General features: G+C 44.2%; 2 protein-coding genes across 13 annotated transcripts in view; both read left to right on the forward strand.

The window, feature by feature from the left end:
• SETDB2 (SET domain bifurcated histone lysine methyltransferase 2) overlaps positions 1-7,531 on the forward strand; it is a 57,967-nt gene extending 50,436 nt beyond the window's left edge. For 7 of the 8 annotated variants that reach the window (XM_051832211.2, XM_070048319.1, XM_051832210.2 and 4 more), the window contains 2 exon segments: positions 3,293-3,381; positions 4,619-7,531. In XM_051832211.2, the coding sequence (XP_051688171.1) occupies positions 3,293-3,381; positions 4,619-4,736 (207 nt within the window). In that variant the 3' untranslated portion in view covers positions 4,737-7,531. 8 annotated transcript variants of the gene reach the window in all.
• A 143-nt stretch (positions 7,532-7,674) lies between these two features.
• The window catches only part of PHF11 (PHD finger protein 11), a 45,687-nt gene continuing 32,720 nt past the window's right edge, over positions 7,675-20,641 (forward strand). Inside the window, 2 exon segments of one of the 5 annotated variants that reach the window (NM_001389492.1) lie at positions 7,675-7,922; positions 19,667-19,770. In NM_001389492.1, the coding sequence (NP_001376421.1) occupies positions 7,841-7,922; positions 19,667-19,770 (186 nt within the window). In that variant the 5' untranslated portion in view covers positions 7,675-7,840. 5 annotated transcript variants of the gene reach the window in all.

Consider the following 20,641-nt stretch of genomic DNA (forward strand, 5'->3'; position numbering starts at 1 on the left):
GCTCTACAAAATTGTAAGGGAGCAGACATTTGGCACAACTATTAAGCTGTTTCTTAGGATGCCTACATCCCATATCATAGTGCCTGGGTTCAAATCCTAGCTCCATTTCAATTCCAGCTTCCTGCTCATGTGCACCTTGGGAAGCAGCTGGTGATGGCTCAGATACTTGAGTCCCTGCCACGCACGTGGGAAACCTGAACGGAGTTCTGGGCTACTGGCTTTGTCCTAGCCTCGTCTGACTGTTTTAGGTATTTGGGGAGTAACCGGTGGATGGGAGATCTCCATCTCTCTTTCGCTCTCTCTCTTGATATATATTTATACATCACTCTGTCTTGATGTTTTTCAAATTTTTTTTAATTTTTTTTTGACAGAGTTAGAGAGAAAGACAGAGAGAAAGGTCTTCCTTCCATTGATTCACCCCTCAAATGGCCGCTACGGCCGGAACTACACTGATCCGAAGCCAGGTGCCAGGTGCTTCTTCCTGGTCTCCCATGCAGATGCAGGCACCCAAGCATTTGGGCCATCCTCCACTGCCTTCCCGGGACACAACAGAAAGCTGGACTGGAAGAGGAGCAACCAGGGCTAGAACCCGGCTCCCATATGGGATGCTGGCACCACAAGCGGAGGATTAACCTAGTAGAGCCATGGCACCGGCCCCCGATGTTTTTCAAATTTAAAAATCTTCAGAGGCATTCTGGTTATGATAGCATGCCATAACATAAACAAATTAGGTGTATATATGTACATATATATATATTTCACATCAAAAATTTTTTTTTAAGATTTATTATTTATTTGAAAGAGTTACATAGAGAGAGAAGGAGAGGCAGAGAGAGAGAGGGGTCTTCCATCTGCTAGTTCACTCCACAAGTGGCCGCAATGGCTGGAGCTGTGCCTATCCAAAACCAGGAGCCAGGAGCTTCTTCCAGGTTTCCCACACGGGTGCAGGGACCCAAGGACTTGGGTCATCTTGTACTGCTTTCCCAAGCCATAGCAGAGAGCTGGATCAGAAGTGGAGCAGGGTCAGCGCCGCGGCTCAATAGGCTAATCCTCCGCCTGCGGCGCCAGATTCTGTCCCGGTTGCCCCTCTTCCAAGCCAGCTCTCTGCTGTGGCCCAGGAGTGCAGTGGAGGATGGCCCAAGTTCTTGGGCCCTGCACCCACATGGGAGACCAGGAAAAGCACCTGGCTCCTGACTTCAGATCAGCACAGTGCACCGGCCGCGGCGGCCATTTGGAGGGTGAACCAACGGCAAAGGAAGACCTTTCTCTCTGTCTCTCTCTCTTACTGTCCACTCTGCCTGTCAAAAAAAAAGAAAAGAAGTGGAGCAGCCAGGACTCGAACTGGTGCCCATATGGGATGCTGGCACTTCAGGCAGCGGTTTTATTTGCTATGCCACAGCACCAGCCCCTCACATCAAATTTAAGATACCAAAAAAAACTAAACTAAACTAAACTAAAATAAAATCCGTAAGAAGTGATATGTAAGAACAGGTATTTAAATATAAAGCATTTTCGGCCAGCGCCGCGGCTCACTAGGCTAATTCTCCGCCTAGTGGCGCCGGCACACCGGGTTCTAGTCCCGGTTGGGGCGCCGGATTCTGTCCCGGTTGCTCCTCTTCCAGGCCAGCTCTCTGCTGTGGCCAGGGAGTGCAGTGGAGGATGGCCCAAGTGCTTGGGCCCCTGCACCCCATGGGAGACCGGGATAAGTACCTGGCTCCTGCCATCGGATCAGCACGGTGCGCAGGCCGCAGCAGCCATTGGAGGGTGAACCAATGGCAAAGGAAGACCTTTCTCTCTGTCTCTCTCTCTCACTGTCCACTCTGCCTGTCAAAAAAAAAAAAAAAAAAAAAAATATATATATATATATATATAAAGCATTTTCAAGCTCACCTGCCCAAGTTAAAAAACATTTAGAGGGGCCAGCGCTGTGGTGCAGTGGGTTAAAGCCCTGGCCTGAAGCTCCGGCGTTCCATATGGGCGCCAGTTCGAGTCCCAGCTGCTCCTCTTCCAATCCAGCTCTCTGCTGTGGCCTGGTATAGCAGTATTAGATGGCACAAGTCCTTGGGCCCCTGCACCCACATGGGAGACCTGGGAAGAAGCTCCTGGCTTCAGATCGGCGCAGCTCCGGCTGCTGCAGCCATCTGGGGAGTGAAACAGCAGATGGAAGACCTCTCTCTCTGTCTCTGCCTCTTTCTGTAACTCTTTCAAATAAATTAAATAAATAATAAAAAAAATTTAGAGACAGGAAGTTGTCATTGAAATTAAATGGTAGCAGACATAGCCAAGGAATATGTGGAGAAGTGATCTCTTTATTAATGTGGCAATAGATGAATGTGAGGTGGCAGCTAGTGAGCAACAGAACAATACTGAAATAGTGCTCATATGAGGAGGTAGTACCATCATGTTAGAAGCCTTGGTATGAAGATAAATAGCAGCAGTGTTTATTTAGCAGAGAAATCAATTAATTATACATGTCTCCACTTCAAAGGCCCTATTTTTGACTGTGATGTGAAAGTTGAGTTGTTGTGTACGTTGTTCATCTTAAACTTTTCTTTGAAAGTTTTGTTAAAAATAAAAGTCATACCTTGAGAAGTTTTATGCCCCTATTCACCCTACCCCCAACTTCTCCTGCTCTAGATAATAATTTTTATTACTTTTCTTCTGCATTCCTTTAGTGTTATGTTCTGCAGATACAAATAAATATAAATATCTCCTATTTCCCCTTTTTAATATAAAAGCATATTAACTGTCCTACATGAATAGTATATCCTGAAGGTCTTTCCTTATTACTACTTAGAGAAAGAACTCATTATTTTTGTTTGTATATCTTTGTTTATAATTGCATAGAATCCATTGTGTGGGTGTACCGAAGTTTATTTAACCGATCTTCTACAAGCAGACATTAGGGTCATTTCCAAACTTCTAATGCTCAGTGCAAAATCTTACATGCAGATACATATGTAGACAAATCACTGAACTACATCCTAGGTGTAGGATTGCTGAATCAAGATAAATACATTTATAATAATGATAAAACCTAACAAATTATCTTGTATAGAGATTTGTACCATTTTTAATTTCCAACAGCAAGATTTAAGATTCTTAGAACAGGGCTTTTCTGAATAGTTTCCTGTGTTAATAGAACTGTTATAATATGCTATTTTTTATATTAGATAAAAAAAAGCAAAATCAGTGAGGTATGTTAGAAAAGGATGATATTCTAATGCTTTAAAGCATAAGGCATCAATCGTTATGCTATATCTAACCTTTGTGTTGAATTTTTTTTTAACAGCATAGTTGTTGCCCAAATCTCTTGGTACAGAATGTTTTTGTAGAAACACACGACAGGAATTTTCCATTGGTGGCATTCTTCACCAACAGGTTTGAAATTAATTTTGCTTATGGGATTTGATTCTGAAATTATGACTTCAAAAATAAAAACCATTGTACCTTTGGCCTAGTGGTTAAAACACTGATTAGAATACCTGTGTCCCCATGTATGTTCAACCCCACATGGCTTCTGATTTCAGCTTCCTGCCAGTGCAGATCTTGGGAGGGATTAATGATAACTTAAGTAGTTGGATTTCTGCCAGCCACATGGGCAACCTGGATTGAGTTCCTTGCTCTTGGCTCCCAGCTTCTGCCCAGTTCAGCCATATGGGCATTTGGGAAGTGAATCAGCAGATGGGAGTTCTCTGTGCCTCTCTGTCTCTTGGATAAATAAGTAAATTAAAAAAAAAAAAAGATTGGCCGGCGCCGTGGCTCAATAGGCTAATCCTCCACCTAGCGGCGCCGGCACACCGGGTTCTAGTCCCGGTCGGCGTGCCAGATTCTGTCCCGGTTGCTCCTCTTCCAGGCCAGCTCTCTGGGGAAGGCAGTGGAGGATGGCCCAAGTGCTAGCACCCTGCACCCCATGGGAGACCAGGAGAAGCACCTGGCTCCTGCCTTCGGATCTGCGCGGTGCGCCGGCCGCAGCGCGCCAGCCGTGGCGGCCACTGGAGGGTGAACCAACGGCAAAGGGGAAGACCTTTCTCTCTGTCTCTCTCTCTCACTATCCACTCTGCCTGTCAAAAAAAATAATAATAATAATAATAAAAGATACAAAAGGGAAATGTGTACCACCAAAGCCCCACATATTTGGTACCCTAGAACATTTAATTATTCTCAAGTATTCCCAGTCAATAAAATTGTGAACACTAAAAATTTCAGTTCTTATTCTCAACTAGAATCAATGCCTGCAAAACACACTCCCTTCCTCATGAATATTGGCAAATTCCTTAGAATTTTGGTGGATTTGAAGTAAAATTCAGATGATTATTCTTACCCATTATAGCCTATCATGCTATGTAAAGGGCGCTTATAAAGTGAAATTGAGCAATAAATATAGCACTTATAGTAACTTTGAAATAAATATTGTATCATTGAGATATTCACAGAATTGAAAACCTGAGGCAAATGGGTTAATAAAAGATTATTCCTAATTGGTAGGTATGGGGGAGAGGGTCATATTTCTGAAGATAATTAATAATGTTGATATGAAAACTGATATAATCAATTCTGTTTTATTTGGTAGTTTTTTAGGGTAAATTATGACTCCTTTTTAATTTCTAATTTCTAGGTATGTGAAAGCAAGAACAGAACTAACCTGGGATTATGGTTATGAAGCTGGAACTGTACCTGAGAAGGAAATCATCTGCCATTGTGGGGTTAACAAGTGTAGAAAAAAAATACTATGAATATGTTGCTAATACCTATTCATTAAATTACCTGTCAGGCTAATTGGGGGCAGACAAAAGAACCTTTAGCCACCAATGGAATTAATTTAGGGTAAAGTCTACCTAAGTATTTCTTCTCTGAAACCCCTATTCAAAGGGTTCATGTTTATTTCTAATTTTATTTGTATGACTTAGAATTGCCAGGAACAAAAAGGACATTTTCATATGCATAGGGTATTTCTTGTTTTTACTGTTGTTAAAATTTACATGAGTAAAATGGATGTGTATATTTTATATGAAATACTACTGTACAACTTTTAATTTATTTATAAATTATATATTAAGAAACAAAAGGCACAATAGAATGCAGGTGTTTCTAATTGTTTTTGTGATTCTTATCTTTTAGTTCTTGCCCCAAAGGGTCAAATTTACTTCTTTACTTACAAAGGTGATGTTTAATTTTTGGCAAACCATTTATCATTATGAGTTGCAAGGTGGACAACAGAGCCTGAGCAATATGTAAGAACTAATCTTATGCATATACTCCCAAGTAGTTTAATATTTTTTGGAGAAGCCACTGCTGGCTCCATAAAACACTTCGCCATCAACTATTGGAAAGTAAGGTTCCAGCAGAATCTTTGAGCTGTGCATCTGCTTTTCCATAATATCTAGTCTCTTCACTCCAGACAGACAGCAGAAGTGGGAATAGCTACTTAGAGGACTAGAATATTTTGTTCTAGGTAGAATGAAGCTGTAATAAAAGGAAACCCAGAAACCAGTCAAACTTAGCTTCTTTATGTCAGAAGGAATCATGCTGGGCAAGAATTTTACTTCATGACCAGAAGGAAACACAACACATCTGGGCTTCAGCATCTGAAGCAGACTCTTGGTATCTCTTGGGTATAATTTGCAGATAGTTTTTCTAGAGAAAGCGGGAGTCAGCACTTTGCTAGGGGTTACCTCGCCTTGATCATCCAATGGAAAAGGGGATTAGGCAGCTCCAAAAGTCAAAATGAATTCTGTCCTTACGAAAACTGTACATTTGGCTGCAACGAACTTCCCCCTCAGAACCAGAAAGGGAATAATAGTTTGAGATGTAGTTATCAAAAATAATTCTGATTGCTGAGCATTCGTATGTTTTTGTTTTTGGACTTGACTCTGGGTTTAGTTACCTTTAATTTGGACCTAAATTAATTTCTTAAAAATAGTGGACTAGATGAAAAATTACCTAAAATTGTTTGAGAGAATGGGAATCCAAAGTTCTAAGAAAAGCACCAAAATAAACTGTAACCCTAGAAACGGCCTGCAGACAGATGTGGATGGTTGAAAGTCTGTCTATTCACAGTAAAGATGAAATTAAGCAGTGTACTACAATAAAGTGAAAAAACTTCATCTATATGGGAAATATTTTTGTGCAGAGGGCTGCTCTTGTAACAGCCAGCATTTCCTTGAGATCTGCCTTCAGTCATTTGATATTCAGAAACAAGGTATTCTGTCAATTTCATCCTCTTAGAGACATTTCTGCTGAATTGTTCTGCTTCAGTCCGGACTGGTTCACAGCCATCGTCTTCTACTAGATAAGATTCCCTTTGTCTCATTCCAGAGCTATTACCAGTTAAATCCAATTTTTTTCCTTTACTCTCATGAATTGGTGAAGTATATCCTCCAGTAGCTTTTGAAAAGGAAAATGTGAAGTAAATGTTTTTAGGATTCTAAATATTTTCAAATGCCTTTACCCTCATAACTTGATTGCTATTTCAGCAGAGTATAGAATTCTTACATCTTTTGAAGCTTATAGGCTTATCCTTGTCCTAACCTCCTGAAGCTGGGAATTGTCCATTTTTATCTTGGTGAAGTCTTTGAATCTGAAAGTTTTTTTCCTCCAAGGAAATTTTCTTGATCTATTTTTCAATGATTTCTTAACTCTCTGGAATTCCTGTTTCCAGATGTGAGACCTGGAGAATTGCTTATCTTTCTCTCAATTTCCAGTTTGTCTTCCTGCTCCACTCTGGGAGACCCTTTCTCAGCTACATCTTCAAAGTACCTGTTGTAGTTGATTCTGGCCTCACTTATAATTCCTAAGAGCCTTTTTTTTTTTTTTTTTAGCACCCCATCTTGGGTCCATGGTTGCAGTATTTTCTCTTCATTATGTGTGTGTGTGTGTGTTTGTGCATGTTTTGTTTTTGCTACATCTTCTGTGTCCTGTCAGTTTCCTTTCTTTGTGGGGGTTCCATGTATTGTTTGGTCTTTATCATTCATGTTACAGGCTTTCCTCAGAGTTCGTGATCTTAGTCCACCGGCATTTAATTGTGGGAAAAAGCTCTTTGACTGCTTTGCCATGAACTGTTTAGTTGTTTTGCTGGGGAATCTGCTAAGGCCAGTGTCCTCAGGGCCTGGCAAGGAGTACTCTTCATTTCCCTGCCTGAAGGACAGAAGCTTGGGCTTCCGGGTCTGCTCATTACCCCTATTGCAGCCACCACTCTCTTGATTCCGTCATCCATTTCATATTTGTCAAGACCATCTATGTTGCCCTTTTAAATATTAATTTAACAATGTCTCTTAGTTCTGCTCTGCACAATCTTCACTCCCCCCCCCCTACTTGGAACCTCCTCAAAGTGCAAGACCTCCAAAGATTTTTAGCAAATCACCGACGATTACATGAACATGCTGCTTTTTCAGAACAACTTTTAAGTTATAATTTCGTTACATGAACTTTGGGTCTGTATGTGTATTTGTTATATGCACTGAAAACCTCACCTTGTATGGTGCTCTGTACCCCATGGGTGCTAAATAAAGGCTGGCTACTGGCAACTGGATTTAGGGTTGCTTAATTCTCTGACTCAAGGCGTGTCAGTAGGTATGCGACTCCTGAGGAGGAATAGCCTCGGAAGAGCGCCGAGCCCACCGGCCCGGCGGGGTGCATGTTCCTCCGTTTGTTTGAAGCTCTTGCAGTTAAGATTCGGACCTAGGGAGGCGCACTAGGGGACCCCCCCGCCGAACCAGCCGTCCCACCTTTCCGGGGGGGCGTTGGCCGTGATTGCACAAAACGCGGCCCGACGCCGCAGGGCACTTCCGGGAGCGCAGCGGAGCGCGCAGCCGTCGGGCCGCCGACTCGCCTGGGCGCAATGGCCCAAGCGTCTTATCTCTGGCCGAAGTTGGGAAGCGGCAGCAGCCCCGAGGTGCAGGGCGCGCTCCCCCGGCCTGCAGGTGAGTACCAAGCCGGGCGGCCGCGCTGAGGGGCCGGGGCCTGGGGCGGGCGGGCCTGCTCTCCTTGGGGGCCGGGACCTGCAGACCCCGCTGGGCCCAGCCGCTGGGCGGCGCGGGGTGAACTTGGCTGCGAACTCGTGCGCCCCAGGGGTCGGAGCAGCGGTGCGCAGCCCGCAGCCAGTTCCTAGGTGACTGTAGCTGTGGCCTGGGGCTTCGTGAGCAGGGGGATGGGGGTGGCTTTCGTTTCCGTCCCTCTGAGTGCGAAACTGGAAACGCCCAGGAAAACCGCCCTAAAGCCCCATTAGACGTGGGGAGCTCGAGGCGCAGCCCAGAGGTTCGCAGGACTGCCTTCCAGCCTTGCTGGGCGCTCCACTTGAGCCGTCTGTGGGTCTGTTGAGTTGCTGCTTCCCTCCACTTCTTGTGGAACTCCTGGGTGCCAGGCTCAGACCAGGTCCTGCTGTTACAGAAACGTGGAGTGGGAAAACTCCCTTGGTCCAAACAGGCAGACAGAGTGGAGGATTCAGTTTATTAATGCCCGCGGGCTCAGCTGGAATCATTTCCTGAGAACTGAGCCTCAAACTGAAGTTCCTTAAAGTAGTTATAGGTTTATCAGCATCGTGCCTTAGCTGTTACAGCGTTGGTGCGTTTAAATGGCAGCCTGTGTGACTTGAGACCACACTTCCAATGGTTGGTGGGTCTTGGATGTTTGTAAGAAATACCAGGGAGAGATTTGTTAGAGTGGAGTTTACAGAAGCAGAACTTCCGGACATCTCCCCTCCCTAGACTAGATAAAAGGGGGGGGGGGATTTAGTTTCAAGCCGCCACTTTTCAAGGTTTGTGATGGGAGGAAGGGAGTTCTGCTTTTCTTGTCTCTGGCTGCGACTATTTCCTCCACACTCACCCGCATACTGCCTATCTCCTCACCTACCAGCCCTCCGCCTTCCCTTCACCAGGTGCTTAGGCCCTCTCTCCCGCCCCCACCAGCCTTCTGATGTGTCAGCCAGTTGTCTTATCTTGCACCTGAGCACTTCTCGCCCCCTCCTCCGTTACTACCATCCAGGCCTCAGCCACCACCATCTCCTGCCTGGACTGTTGCTTGCCTGGCTTCTGCTGCCTCATACAGGCAAACCTGCACAGTAGCCAGAATGATCTTATATATATATATATGTATATGTATATGTATATATATATAAATAAAGTAAATGTGATACATCACTCACAGAACAACCCCTTAACCTGACCTAGAGTTCACCCCATGTCCTAATCTGATTTGACTCCTGCCTGTTTTGATGACTGCCACCCTCTGCTGCCTTGTGGGTCCGTGCCTAAGGATTGTTTCATTTTCTGTTTCCTCGGTGAGGAATGCTCTTGCCCCACAGGGTCTGGCTGGGATTTCCCCATCATAAATTCCTTCCCTCAGTCTTGCCTGCCCATCCTAAAAGAATACTCCCTCCCTGGCTTCTGTCACCTCCTGTGTTATTTCTCTCATATTACCTGGTGAGGAAACCAGCATGATTGTACCCCTGGAATGTAAGTTCCATGAGAGTCCAGACTCATTCTCTTCTAGGTATATATCCCTAGTACCTAAAATGGCTTGCCCGGTGGGTCATAGCACGTAGAGGAGCCTTGTTAAAGATTATTATATTTTAAATAATAAAGACACAGTGGGTCCTCATTAAGTGTTTGTTGAGGAGCTTGGCTTCCATGGTGTGAAGGGGAAATGCATTTTAGATCGCTCAGAGTAAGGTGAAAAGTGAAGGGGTTATGCAGAAGAAGAAACAGAGGTAGGGCATGAGATTTTAGAGATGAGTGACTGATGCTGTGGACATCTGCCTTCCACACTAATGCGAGAACATGCACATAAATACACACTAAGGTGCACAGAGAGATGCAATTACGGTACTTCCATTGTTAATCAGTACTTGCCAGCTGCAAATAGTACAAAAGCAAGTTGATTTAATTTCAGCACAAGAGGCACTTGTCATTGTTAGAACCTGTTAGCCCACTGAAGCACCAGTTGTTAGTTAGCCCCGAACCTGAGGAAACTGGGCACAGATAGACAATCCAGACTGGTGGAATTGTTATCACCCAGCAAAGCCCCTCACCTAGGACATTCCAAACCTTTAAGACAATACGTTGTAAACTTTACCAATGAGTCTTTATGCACATCCAGCACCCGCCTTATTAGGGTCCACATGACACTTTCAGCGTCCCTATGACCTCCCCCAACAAGCAGCCCCAGAAGGAACTCTGCCCGCTGCCTGAGCAGCATGGAGCCTGACTTCAAACCCCTGCCCTCTGTCAGGGTGAACTGAACCCCACCTATTATTATTATTATTATTATTATTATTATTATTTTGACAGAGTGGATAGAGAGACAGAGAGAAAGGTCTTCCCTTTGCCGTTGGTTCACCCTCCAATGGCCGCCGCAGCCGGCGCGCTACAGCCGGAGCACTGCACTGATCCGAAGGCAGGAGCCAGGTGCTTCTCCTGGTCTCCCATGGGGTTCAGGGCCCAAGCACTTGGGCCATCCTCCACTGCACTCCCTGGCCAAAGCAGAGAGCTGGCCTGGAAGGGGAGCAACCGGGACAGAATCTGGCGCCCCAACCGGGACTAGAACCCGGTGTGCCGGCGCCGCTAGATGGAGGATTAGCCTAGTGAGCCACGGCGCCGGCTTGAACCCCACCTATTATGTCCTTTCTAAAATAAAGTCTACTGCCTTAATTGTCTCTGCACCTCTTTGAACCCTAAAATCATAAAACATAACAGTTACCGGCAAGTAGGCAGACCGGACTCGCAGATCCCTAGGGTATGAGTGCTGTAGTATTTTTCCAGAAGGGCCGGGAATAGGCCCTGAGACACCGTTATAAACTTGACACCACCCCCCTCTAATTGATGCAGTTTTCAGCATTTCCGCCTTGTTCTTGTCTTTGAGCCAGTGTCCCTGATAATGGGATAGGAGATGGCTACCTTCATAGCCTTCTAGTGTTTACATCTCTTTCTAGGAAACCAGCCCATTCCAAACTAAAATCTTCAGTTCTGAATTCTTTATACCTGAGAGTGGACAGGAAGGTCCTCTGAAGCTGCCAGCTGTGTCTAAGGAAACAGAGTCACAGTGTACAGATAGGCCCACTGGGGGTCACTGTGTATCACTGCCAGCTGGCCGGATACCCTAAGGGAGTCCATTGAACATATTGCTCCGTGGCTTCCCACTGTCTCATCCCTGCAACACACACATCCTTATTCATGTTTATGCTTTTTTTTTTTTTTTTTTTTTTGACAGGGAGAGTGGACAGTGAGAGAGAGAGACAGAGAGGAAGGTCTTCCTTTTGCCGTTGGTTCACCCTCCAATGGCCGCCGTGGCCGGCGCGCTGCGGCCGGCGCACCGCGCTGATCCGATGGCAGGAGCCAGGAGCCAGGTGCTTTTCCTGGTCTCCCATGGGGTGCAGGGCCCAAGCACCTGGGCCATCCTCCACTGCACTCCCTGGCCACAACAGAGAGCTGGCCTGGAAGAGGGGCAACCGGGACAGAATCCGGCTCCCCGACCGGGACTAGAACCTGGTGTGCCGGCGCCGCTAGGTGGAGGATTAGCCTAGTGAGCCGCGGCGCCGGCTATGCATTTTGTTTTTTAAGATTTATTTACTTATTTGAGAGGCAGAGAAAAGGAAAGAGAAAAAGAGATCTGCCTGCTGATTCATTTCCCGAATGACCCCAGCGGCCAGGGCTGGACCTGACTGAAGCCAGGATCTAGGAACTCCATCTAGGTCTCTCATTTCAGTGGCAGGGGGTGAAGTATCCATACCATTCTCTGCTGCCTTCCCAGGTGAACCAGCAAGAAGCTGGATTGGAAGCAGAGCAGCCAGGACTCAAACCAGCATGCCACTACAGAATGCTTGCATTGTAATTGGTAGCTTAACCTGTACACCAATCCGGTATTTATACATTCTGAAGGTGTTCCTGTAATGTGTTCTATCCCCTGTAAATTATTCTGACTATCCCAGATTCAAATTCAGTCATACTTTTACCAAAGTTATAGCCAGCCATATCATCTGGAAACAGTGTGATAGAGCCATTCATTGTCCTCCATTACCAAGTTGCTTAACAAACCTCTAGGTAGAGTCCGCTGCTCTTCTGTTTTGGTCTTTATTCAGCTCAGGTGTGCAATCACAGGACTCAGCGATGAAAGTATGACTTCTCTTGCATATAGTGGAAGAAATAAAACAGTAAATGCAATAAAAATGATTTAAAAATACCTAGGGGCTGAGCCTCCACCTATGGTGCTGGCATCCCATATGAGTGCTGGTTCATTTCCCAGCTGCTCTTCTTCCAATCCAGCTCTCTGCTTGAGGCCTGGGAAAGCAGTGGAGGATGGCCCAAGTGCCTGGGCCCCTGCCCCTGCATGGGAGACCTGGAGGAAGCTGCTTGCTACTGGCTTCAGATCAGCTCAGCTCTAGCCATTGCGGCCATCTGGGGAGTGAACCAGCACATGGAAGACCTGTATCTCTGTATGTGTTATGCCCAGTTCAATTGTCCCCAAAGACCACCATAGAGATGGCAGCATTACAAGCATGGCTTAATCTGCTGTGTCACAGTGTTGGCCACCAGTAAAGACTATTGATCCAGTGTGAAATGAGGAGACAGTCTCATAAAGCAGCAACATAAATTAATTACCAATCGAAAACATAACTATACACTACTTGAAAAGGATTACAAATTAAATTACAGGATTAGTGAATCTCATTTGATCAATTTCATTCTTTTTTTTTAAAGATTTTATTTATTTGAAAGAGTTACATAGAGAAGGAAAGGCAGAGAAAGAGAGAAATGTCTTCCTTCCATCTGCTAGTTCACTCCCCCCATGGCCATAATGGCCAGGAGCTTCTTCCGGGTCTCCCACATGGGTGCAGGGGCCCAAGGACTTGGACCATCTTTTACTGCTTTCCCAGGCTATTGCAGAGAGCTAGAATGGAAGTGGAGCAGCCAAGACTTGAACTGGCATGCATATGGGATGCTGGCATTGTAGGTGACGGCTATACTTGCTACGCCACAGCGTCAGTTCCTGAGTTCAAATGGTAAAGGACAACAAGTCCAAATGTATTTGGTCTGTGAGTTTCAGGTAATGTGTAGCAGTTCACATAGTAAGGGATGATTGCTTATCTGTGTGAAAGTTCCCAAAATGACTTCCCCTACTAGAAAGAGTTACTGTAGAAGAACTAAAATGTTTTAGGGCCCTGTGATGGGTGGTGGAGATGGGGGTGGGAGGAAAACGGTGTATATATTTTAGGAGGAAATAGCCATGAGGGAAGAACTGTGGGTCCTACTTTGTGCTTCTGTCCATCAGCACTGGAAACAAACCAGATCAGAGCATAGCAATGTTGTCACCAACTCTGTATTCCCAGATGTCAAGACTGCAGGAGTACCCATGCTTGGGCATGCTGTTCAGACAGGGCACAAAGCCTCAGAGTGAGCATGGGTTTCCCCAACCTGATGAATATTGAGATTTTTACTGGTTTCATCCCAGGCCAGAGGGTTTCTGTTGTTTAATACCAAATAGTTTCTAAAGCATCAAAAATGTTGAAGTGTGGTATTGGTGGAAGGTTAGTATAAGAACAATCCCAAATGTGTGTAATAATGATATGAAAAGGAAACTTTAAATCAGTTGCTAACCATTAATGGAAATGAGTTAAATTCCCCTTTTATGCTTGATAATAAAATTAATTTTATGTTAATTAGTGTTTAAAATATTTTAATATTCTAGATAAGAGGCAGTTGTTTTTTAACTATATCTCTCACCCAAGAGTAGAAAACTGTAAAATATTGCTATAATTTTATTAAATAAAAATAAGTCCATATATATGACTAACAAAGGGAAAATATCCTGAATATGTGACTAGCTCTTGGAAACTAGTAAGAAAGTAGTAACTCAAGACAGCTTCCAAGATGGCAGAGTAGGGAGGGAGCTTACTGCTCTAGTCTAAGATAAGATAGTTTTTAAAAAGCCAATTGAAAAATAGATCTTGAAAAAAAAAAATTAAGAGTGGAAATAAGAGAGGGAGGAGGAAGTTTGTAAAGCTCTGTAGTTTTACATACATGCCTATGGACTTACTTCTAAGTGTACAGTTTAAAAACTGTACAAATCCCATTAAGCCAAGTGGTAAAAATGCCATCTCAAGTGTTAAAGTGACCAAATTAAGTGTTAGAGTGTCCATATAGATAGAATTCAGTGTTAAAGGGATCTTATAAATATGATCAAATGTCTGATAATAAAAATAGATAGAAATAAAAAGGAGAGAATGGTCCAACATGGAAAGCAGTCCACACAGCGGACTCATAGAATGACAATGCCCTAAATAGCACTCTGACCTCAGAATCAGCCCTTAAGGTACTCTGGTCTGGCTGAAAAGCCCATGAGAGCATTTTAGGCATGGAAAGCCAAAACGCTGTGGAAAAAAAAAAAAAAAAAAAAAAGGAAAGAAAGAAAAAATGAAAAATGTTCTACATGAAGGATCTCAGTGGGTGAGACCCCAGTGGAAATAAGTGGCTGACAAAGAAGGATATACTTTTCTCTAAAGGGAGGAGAGAACTTCCACTTTGCTTATGGCCTTGTCTAAATACTGATGGAGTTTGTGGACTCAAAAAGCTTCTAGAGCCTAGACAGATCATGTCAAGAGCCTTGGGTGGTCACTGACATCATACATGAGTGTTAATTGTTAAATTTACAACAGGAATCATTGTGCACTTATTCCCCATGCAGGACTTCTGTCCTCAGTGAGTTGTATTATGAAAGCTAACTGTTAAAACTTGTTCTCAGTTTTGTTTTGTATATGTGTGTGTACAAATTGTTGAAATCTTTACTTAGTATAGAGTTGATCTTCTGTGTACAAAGTTAATTGAAAATGAATCTTAATGGAGAATGGGACTGGAAGAGGGAGGGGTGTGGGTGGGAGGGCCAGTATGTTGGGAAGAATAACTATATTCCTAAAGTTGTACTTATGAAATTTGTATTCCTTATAAGATAAAGAAAGTAGTAACTCAGTAAAAAATGGGCTGAGAACATCAGTGCCAGAGGTGAAATGCTAATGCCATGTTGTGTTAAATCTGCAAGTATAGATTATGATCCACTTCTCTCTGCACTTGGTATTCTTTCCTTGGACTCAGATATCAAACCTTCTGTGCCTGAATAATATGTATCATGTTTTTACATCAAGTAGGAAATTTTTTACACGATCTCTTCCCATTTATTTTATTTTTTAAAGATTTATTTGAAAGGCAGAGCTAGAAGAAGAGCCAGGGAGAGAGAGATCTTCCATCTGCTGGTTTATTCCCCATATGGCCTCATGGCCAGGCCTGAGCCAGGCTGAAGCCAGAATCCTGGAACTCCATTTGGATCTCACGTGGGTGGCAGGGGTCAAAGCACTTGAGCCATTTTCCCCTGCATTCTTAGGCACATTAGCAGGGAGCTGGATTGGAAACAAAGCAGCCTGGACTCAAACTGGTGCCTGTATGAGATGCCTATGGTACAGGTGGCTGCATAACCTGCTGCACCATGACACCAGCCCCTCCTCATTTATTCTTACAAATAATTTTTTTTTTCAAGTTCTTTAAGATAAGTATCTTGGGTTATTGGTTGGAATTACATTAACTCTACAACTTACTTGGCAATAGAGTTAACATCATTGTAATACCCAACCTTCCTATTCAGGATCCCAATATTTCTCTCCATCTGTAGAAACTGAGCTTCATTATTTTTTTTTTAGATTTATTTTATTTTATTTATTTTAAGGTACAATGACAGCGAGAAGGGGAGAGAGAGTGAAAGATCTAACATCAGCATGCTGATTCACTCCCCCAGATAACAGCAATGGTGGGGGGCTAGGCCAGACTGAAGCCAGAAACCCAGAACTCCATCTAGGTCTCTCCCATGTGGTTGGCAGGGGCCCAAGTACTTTAGCCATGAGCTTAAAACCACCATGTCATTCATGTTCTTCCCATGCTCAAAAACCCTTCCTGGTAGCCTTTCACTGTGTGTTTCCCGAATCTTTCCAGCTTCCACCGTACCGCCTGTCCTTAGCCTGGTTACGGGCTCCCTCTGTCACCCCGGACCTTGCTCATACGGCTGCTTCCGCCTTCTCCCCCATGCTGCTCCATCTCCTAGTTGTGCCAGCTCAAGGCCCATGCCCTTGACAACACCTCTTCCCACAGGGAGCATTTCCTCCCCTTCCTCCACAGCACAGCCATACAACTCATTTGACACTTACTTTGTACACTTATTCTGTTATTTTCTTAGTATTCCATTGTTTTCCTAATTGCAATTTAGTCTCTTTGGAGGTCACCTGGGCACCTGGTAGTAAGGAGATCACTAGGTTTTGCTCGGGACTTTCCCATTACTAGTGATTTCCTTATTTCCAGTTGACCTCCACAGTCTCATTTATTTAGTTAAGATTTATTTATTTGAAAGGCAGAGTTGCAGAGAGAGAGAGGAGAGAAAGAGATGTTCTGTTTGTTGGTTCACTCTCCAAATGGCCACAGCGATCATGGCTGGGCCACACCGAAGCCAGGAGCTTTCTCGAGATCACCCACATGGGTGGCAGGGGCCCAAGCACATGGGCCGTCCTCCGCTGCTTTCCCAGGCACATTAACAGGGAGCTGAACCGGAATTGGAGCAGCTGGGACTCGAACTGGCACCTACATGTGATGCTGGTGCTGAGGCAACAGCTTAACCCAGTAGGCTAAAGCACCAGCCCATCCCTGTTTGTTTTGAAAGCTTGCAGATACCACTTCTCCCTCATTTCCTTATTTCCTTTGCTGTACTGCTCAGTTGCCCTTCCTGTGTGTCTGTTGAGCACTTACAGTGTGGCACATCCCATTGCTGATGGTCTGCAAGCACAGAAAACCACTGGTTTCAAAGCTTCAATACTAAAGAATGACTGAAGAATTCTCACGTAAATTAAATATTGATATGTATTGGCTATATTTGATTGAATAAAGTACATTATTTCAATTAAGCTCACTGGTTTCTTTGCTCCTGAAAGTTTTTTTAGTGACACAGTCGCTCACGCTTGTGTTGTGTTGGACAGTGCTGATCCAGAGCACTCAACTGAGTGACTCACGGGAGGTGCATCCAAATCCTTGGTTATTTGAAGTAAATGAAAAGAAACAGCCAGGGCTGGTGTGATGCTGCCGCTTGCAGTGCCAGCTTGTGCTGCTGGCATTCCATATCAGTGCCTGTTCAAATCCCAGCTGCTCGGCCGGCGCCGCGGCTCACTAGGCTAATCCTCCACCTGCGGCGCCGGCACTCCAGGTTCTAGTCCCGGTCGGGGCACCGGATTCTGTCCCGGTTGCTCCTCTTCCAGGCCAGCTCTCTGCTGTGGCCCAGGAGTGCAGTGGAGGATGGTCCAAGTGCTTGGGCCCTGCACCCCATGGGAGACCAGGAGAAGTACCTGGCTCCTGCCATCGGATCAGCATGGTGCGCCGGCCGCAGCAGCCATTGAGGGGTGAACCAACGGAAAGGAAGACCTTTCTCTCTGTCTCTCTCTCTCTCACTGTACTAAATAAATAAATAAATAAATAAATATAAATCCCAGCTGCTCTACTTCTGTTCCAGCTCGCTGCTAATGCTCCTGGGAAAGCAGTGGAAGATGGCCCAAGTCCTTGGGCCCCTGACACTCATGGGTGAGACTCAGGTGGAATTCCTGGCTCCTAGCTTTAGCCTGGCTTCCCAGATGGCTGTTGTGGCCATCTGGGAAATAAACCAACGGATGAAAGATCTCTCTCCCTGTCTTTCTCACTCTGCCTTTCAAGTGAGTAAATAAGTAAGTAAGTAACTGAATAAATACATTTTTCAATAGAAAAGGAAGAAGCAGCCCATTTCATTGCAGTGGTTTTCACTGTGTGCCACCTGTTTTTTCTTTGGTTGCTGGAGAGCGCAGTTCTTCTCTACTACTAGGTAGAAGGCAGATCCAGGAAACAGAAACTGAGAAACTCATCTGAATGTGAAATAAGCTCCAAACGCAGGCTTCGCACTTTGTAAAAGAAAAGGCCTGAGAGAGCAGGGGAGAGAATTTGGCTAGCTAAAAAAGAAAAGGATGTTAAACCAGTTTAATGTTAACCTCATCTAAATCTAAAGCTTTCACCAGTAAATGATAAAAATAAATCTTTGTTTCAAAATTAAAATGTGAATATTAAAAATAAAAGCTGGTTATTATAGAAAAACTAAGGAGTTGAGAGGATGAGCTTTACAAGGAGCAAAAAAAAAAAAAACGACAAAAAAATAGATAAATTGCTTCTTCTGATCAAATTAATATCAAATTTTTTATTTGAAAGGCAGAGTTACAGAGAGGCAAAGAGAGAGAGGGAGGGAGGGATGGCTACAACAGCCGGAGCTTGGCCAATCCGAAGCCAGGAGTCTGGAGCTTCTTCTGGGCCTCCCGCATGGGTACAGGGGCTAAAGGACTTGGGCCATCCTCTGCTGCTTTCCCAAATGCATTAGCAGAGAGCTGGAATGAAAGTGGAACTGCTGGGACTCGAACCTGCACATGTGGTATACTAGCAGTGCAGGTAGTGGCTTTACGCTCTGTGCCACAGCACCAGCCCCCAAATTAACAAACTGGAGAAGTCTGCCTCTTCCTGACACATAATAGGGATTTTTCCAACAGCCAACTTTTTGCCCCCTCTCTCTGCCTCTTGCCTTAGGTTTCTTTTCTTCTGTTTGCTGTTTAAAAAATTGATGTCCTACCTTCTATTCTTTCTCACCTATTTAAGAGTAATACTGATTTAATATAATTAAATTTAAATTTAAATACATTAGTCATTCCTTTCGATTCTAGAATTTACTTTTTTTAAGAAAATATATTTATTTATTTATTTGAGTTACACAGAGAGAGAGAGAGATCTTCCATCCACTGATTCACTCCCCAAGTGGCCACAAAGGCTGGAGCTGTGTCGATATGAAGCTAGGGTCCAGGAGCTTCTTCGGGTCTCCCACATGGGTGCAAGGGCCCAAGGACTTGGGCCATCTTCTATTGCTTTCCCAGGCCATAGCAGAGAGCTGGATTGGAAGTGGAAGCTGGAATTCAAAGCAGCGCCCATATGGGATGCCAGCACTGCAGGCGGTGGCTTTACCTGCTATACCACAGTGCCATCCCCTAGAATTTACTTTTTTAAAAAATTATTTATTTATTTGAAAAGCAGAGTGACAGAGAGATAGAGGGAGACATGGGAAGAGAGAGATCTTCCATCCTCTGGTTCACTTCCCAAATGGCAGCACTGGCCAGAGCTGGGCCAATCCAAAGCCAGGAGCCAGGAGCTTCTTCTGCGTCTCCCACGTGGGTGGCGTGGGCTCAAGCACTTGGGCCATCTCCCACTGCTTCCCCAGGCACTTCAGCAGGGAGCTGGATTGAAAGTGGAGTAACTGGGACTCAAACTGGTGCCCATATGGGATGCTGGCGCTTAACCCACTATGCCACAGTGCCAGCCTAAGGAACAAACGATTTTACTAATTTTTTAGTTATTTTTAATGAATTCATTAATTTTTTCTTTCATTAACCCATTTTAAAAAATACAAAATAAGTTGCTTTTCTATTTGGGCCCCCTATTATTATTATTTTTTCCTGTCTGGGAATTGAGAATCTCTCTTGGAGGAAGTACCATTACCATCTGTGTTGAGTGGAGTTAGTGTGACCAAGAAATCCCACTTTCCCATTTCTCACCAGTGGTGTTACTGACAGATGTCTTTCATACTGCAGAGAAGATGGAAAAAAGGACATGTGCACTCTGCCCCAGAGACCTCGATTACGGTGTCCTGTATTTTGCACGATCAGAGAAAATAGCCGCTCATGAAAATTGCTTGGTAAGTGTCTTGACAATATAGCACATAAGTACTTTTAGGATAGAACATACCAGAATAGATAAATGGTACATTAGATACACAAAATAATGGGTTGGCCATGGTTGGGGCTTTTAAGTGAGGATTCAGAAGCATATTTTTCCAACTTAAAACTGATCCAAATCTTACCACTTTATGGTTACTTTAATTTATAATTGTTCAGACACAAAGTCAAAGAATTGTGGTGACGAAGCTTTACTAAAGATATTTTAATAACGTGTTTCAAATATAAGATGCCAGTAAACCTTCCACTCAAATAGAACTTAGGATTGATTGACTTATTCAAAAGGCAAAGTTAGAGAGAGAAGGAGAGACTGAGGTCTTCCTTCCACTGGTTCACTCCCCAAATGGCTGCAATGGCCAGAGCTGGGCAAATCCAAAGCCAGGAGCTTCTTCCAGGTCTCCCACGCAGGTGCAGGGGCCCAAGGACTTGGGCCATCTTCTACTGCTTTCCCATGCCATAGCAGAGAGCTGGATCAGAAGTGGAGCAGCTGGGACTAGAACCGGTGCCCATATGGGATGCTGCCACTGTAGGAGGTGGCTTTATCCACTATGCCACAGTGCCGGCCCCTCATGTTTTATCTTATATGTAGGCTTTCAAACTTCATAATGTTTTCTGTCAGTTATGTTTGTAATGTAGTTTAATTCATCATTATTTTCCTTTATAATTTGTTGGGGTTTTCCCCCTTAGAAATTCTTTTCTATAATAATATTCTATCTTTTGTTCCTCACATGTTAAAATTCTGCTTTTTCATTTAGTTTCTTAATAGAATTGGAATTTTAATTTTTTTTTAATTTGACAGGTAGAGTTATAGACAGTGAGAGAGGGAGACAG

This window comes from Oryctolagus cuniculus, chromosome 9 (assembly GCF_964237555.1).
Source record: "Oryctolagus cuniculus chromosome 9, mOryCun1.1, whole genome shotgun sequence".
Classification (NCBI taxonomy): Eukaryota; Metazoa; Chordata; class Mammalia; order Lagomorpha; family Leporidae; genus Oryctolagus; species Oryctolagus cuniculus.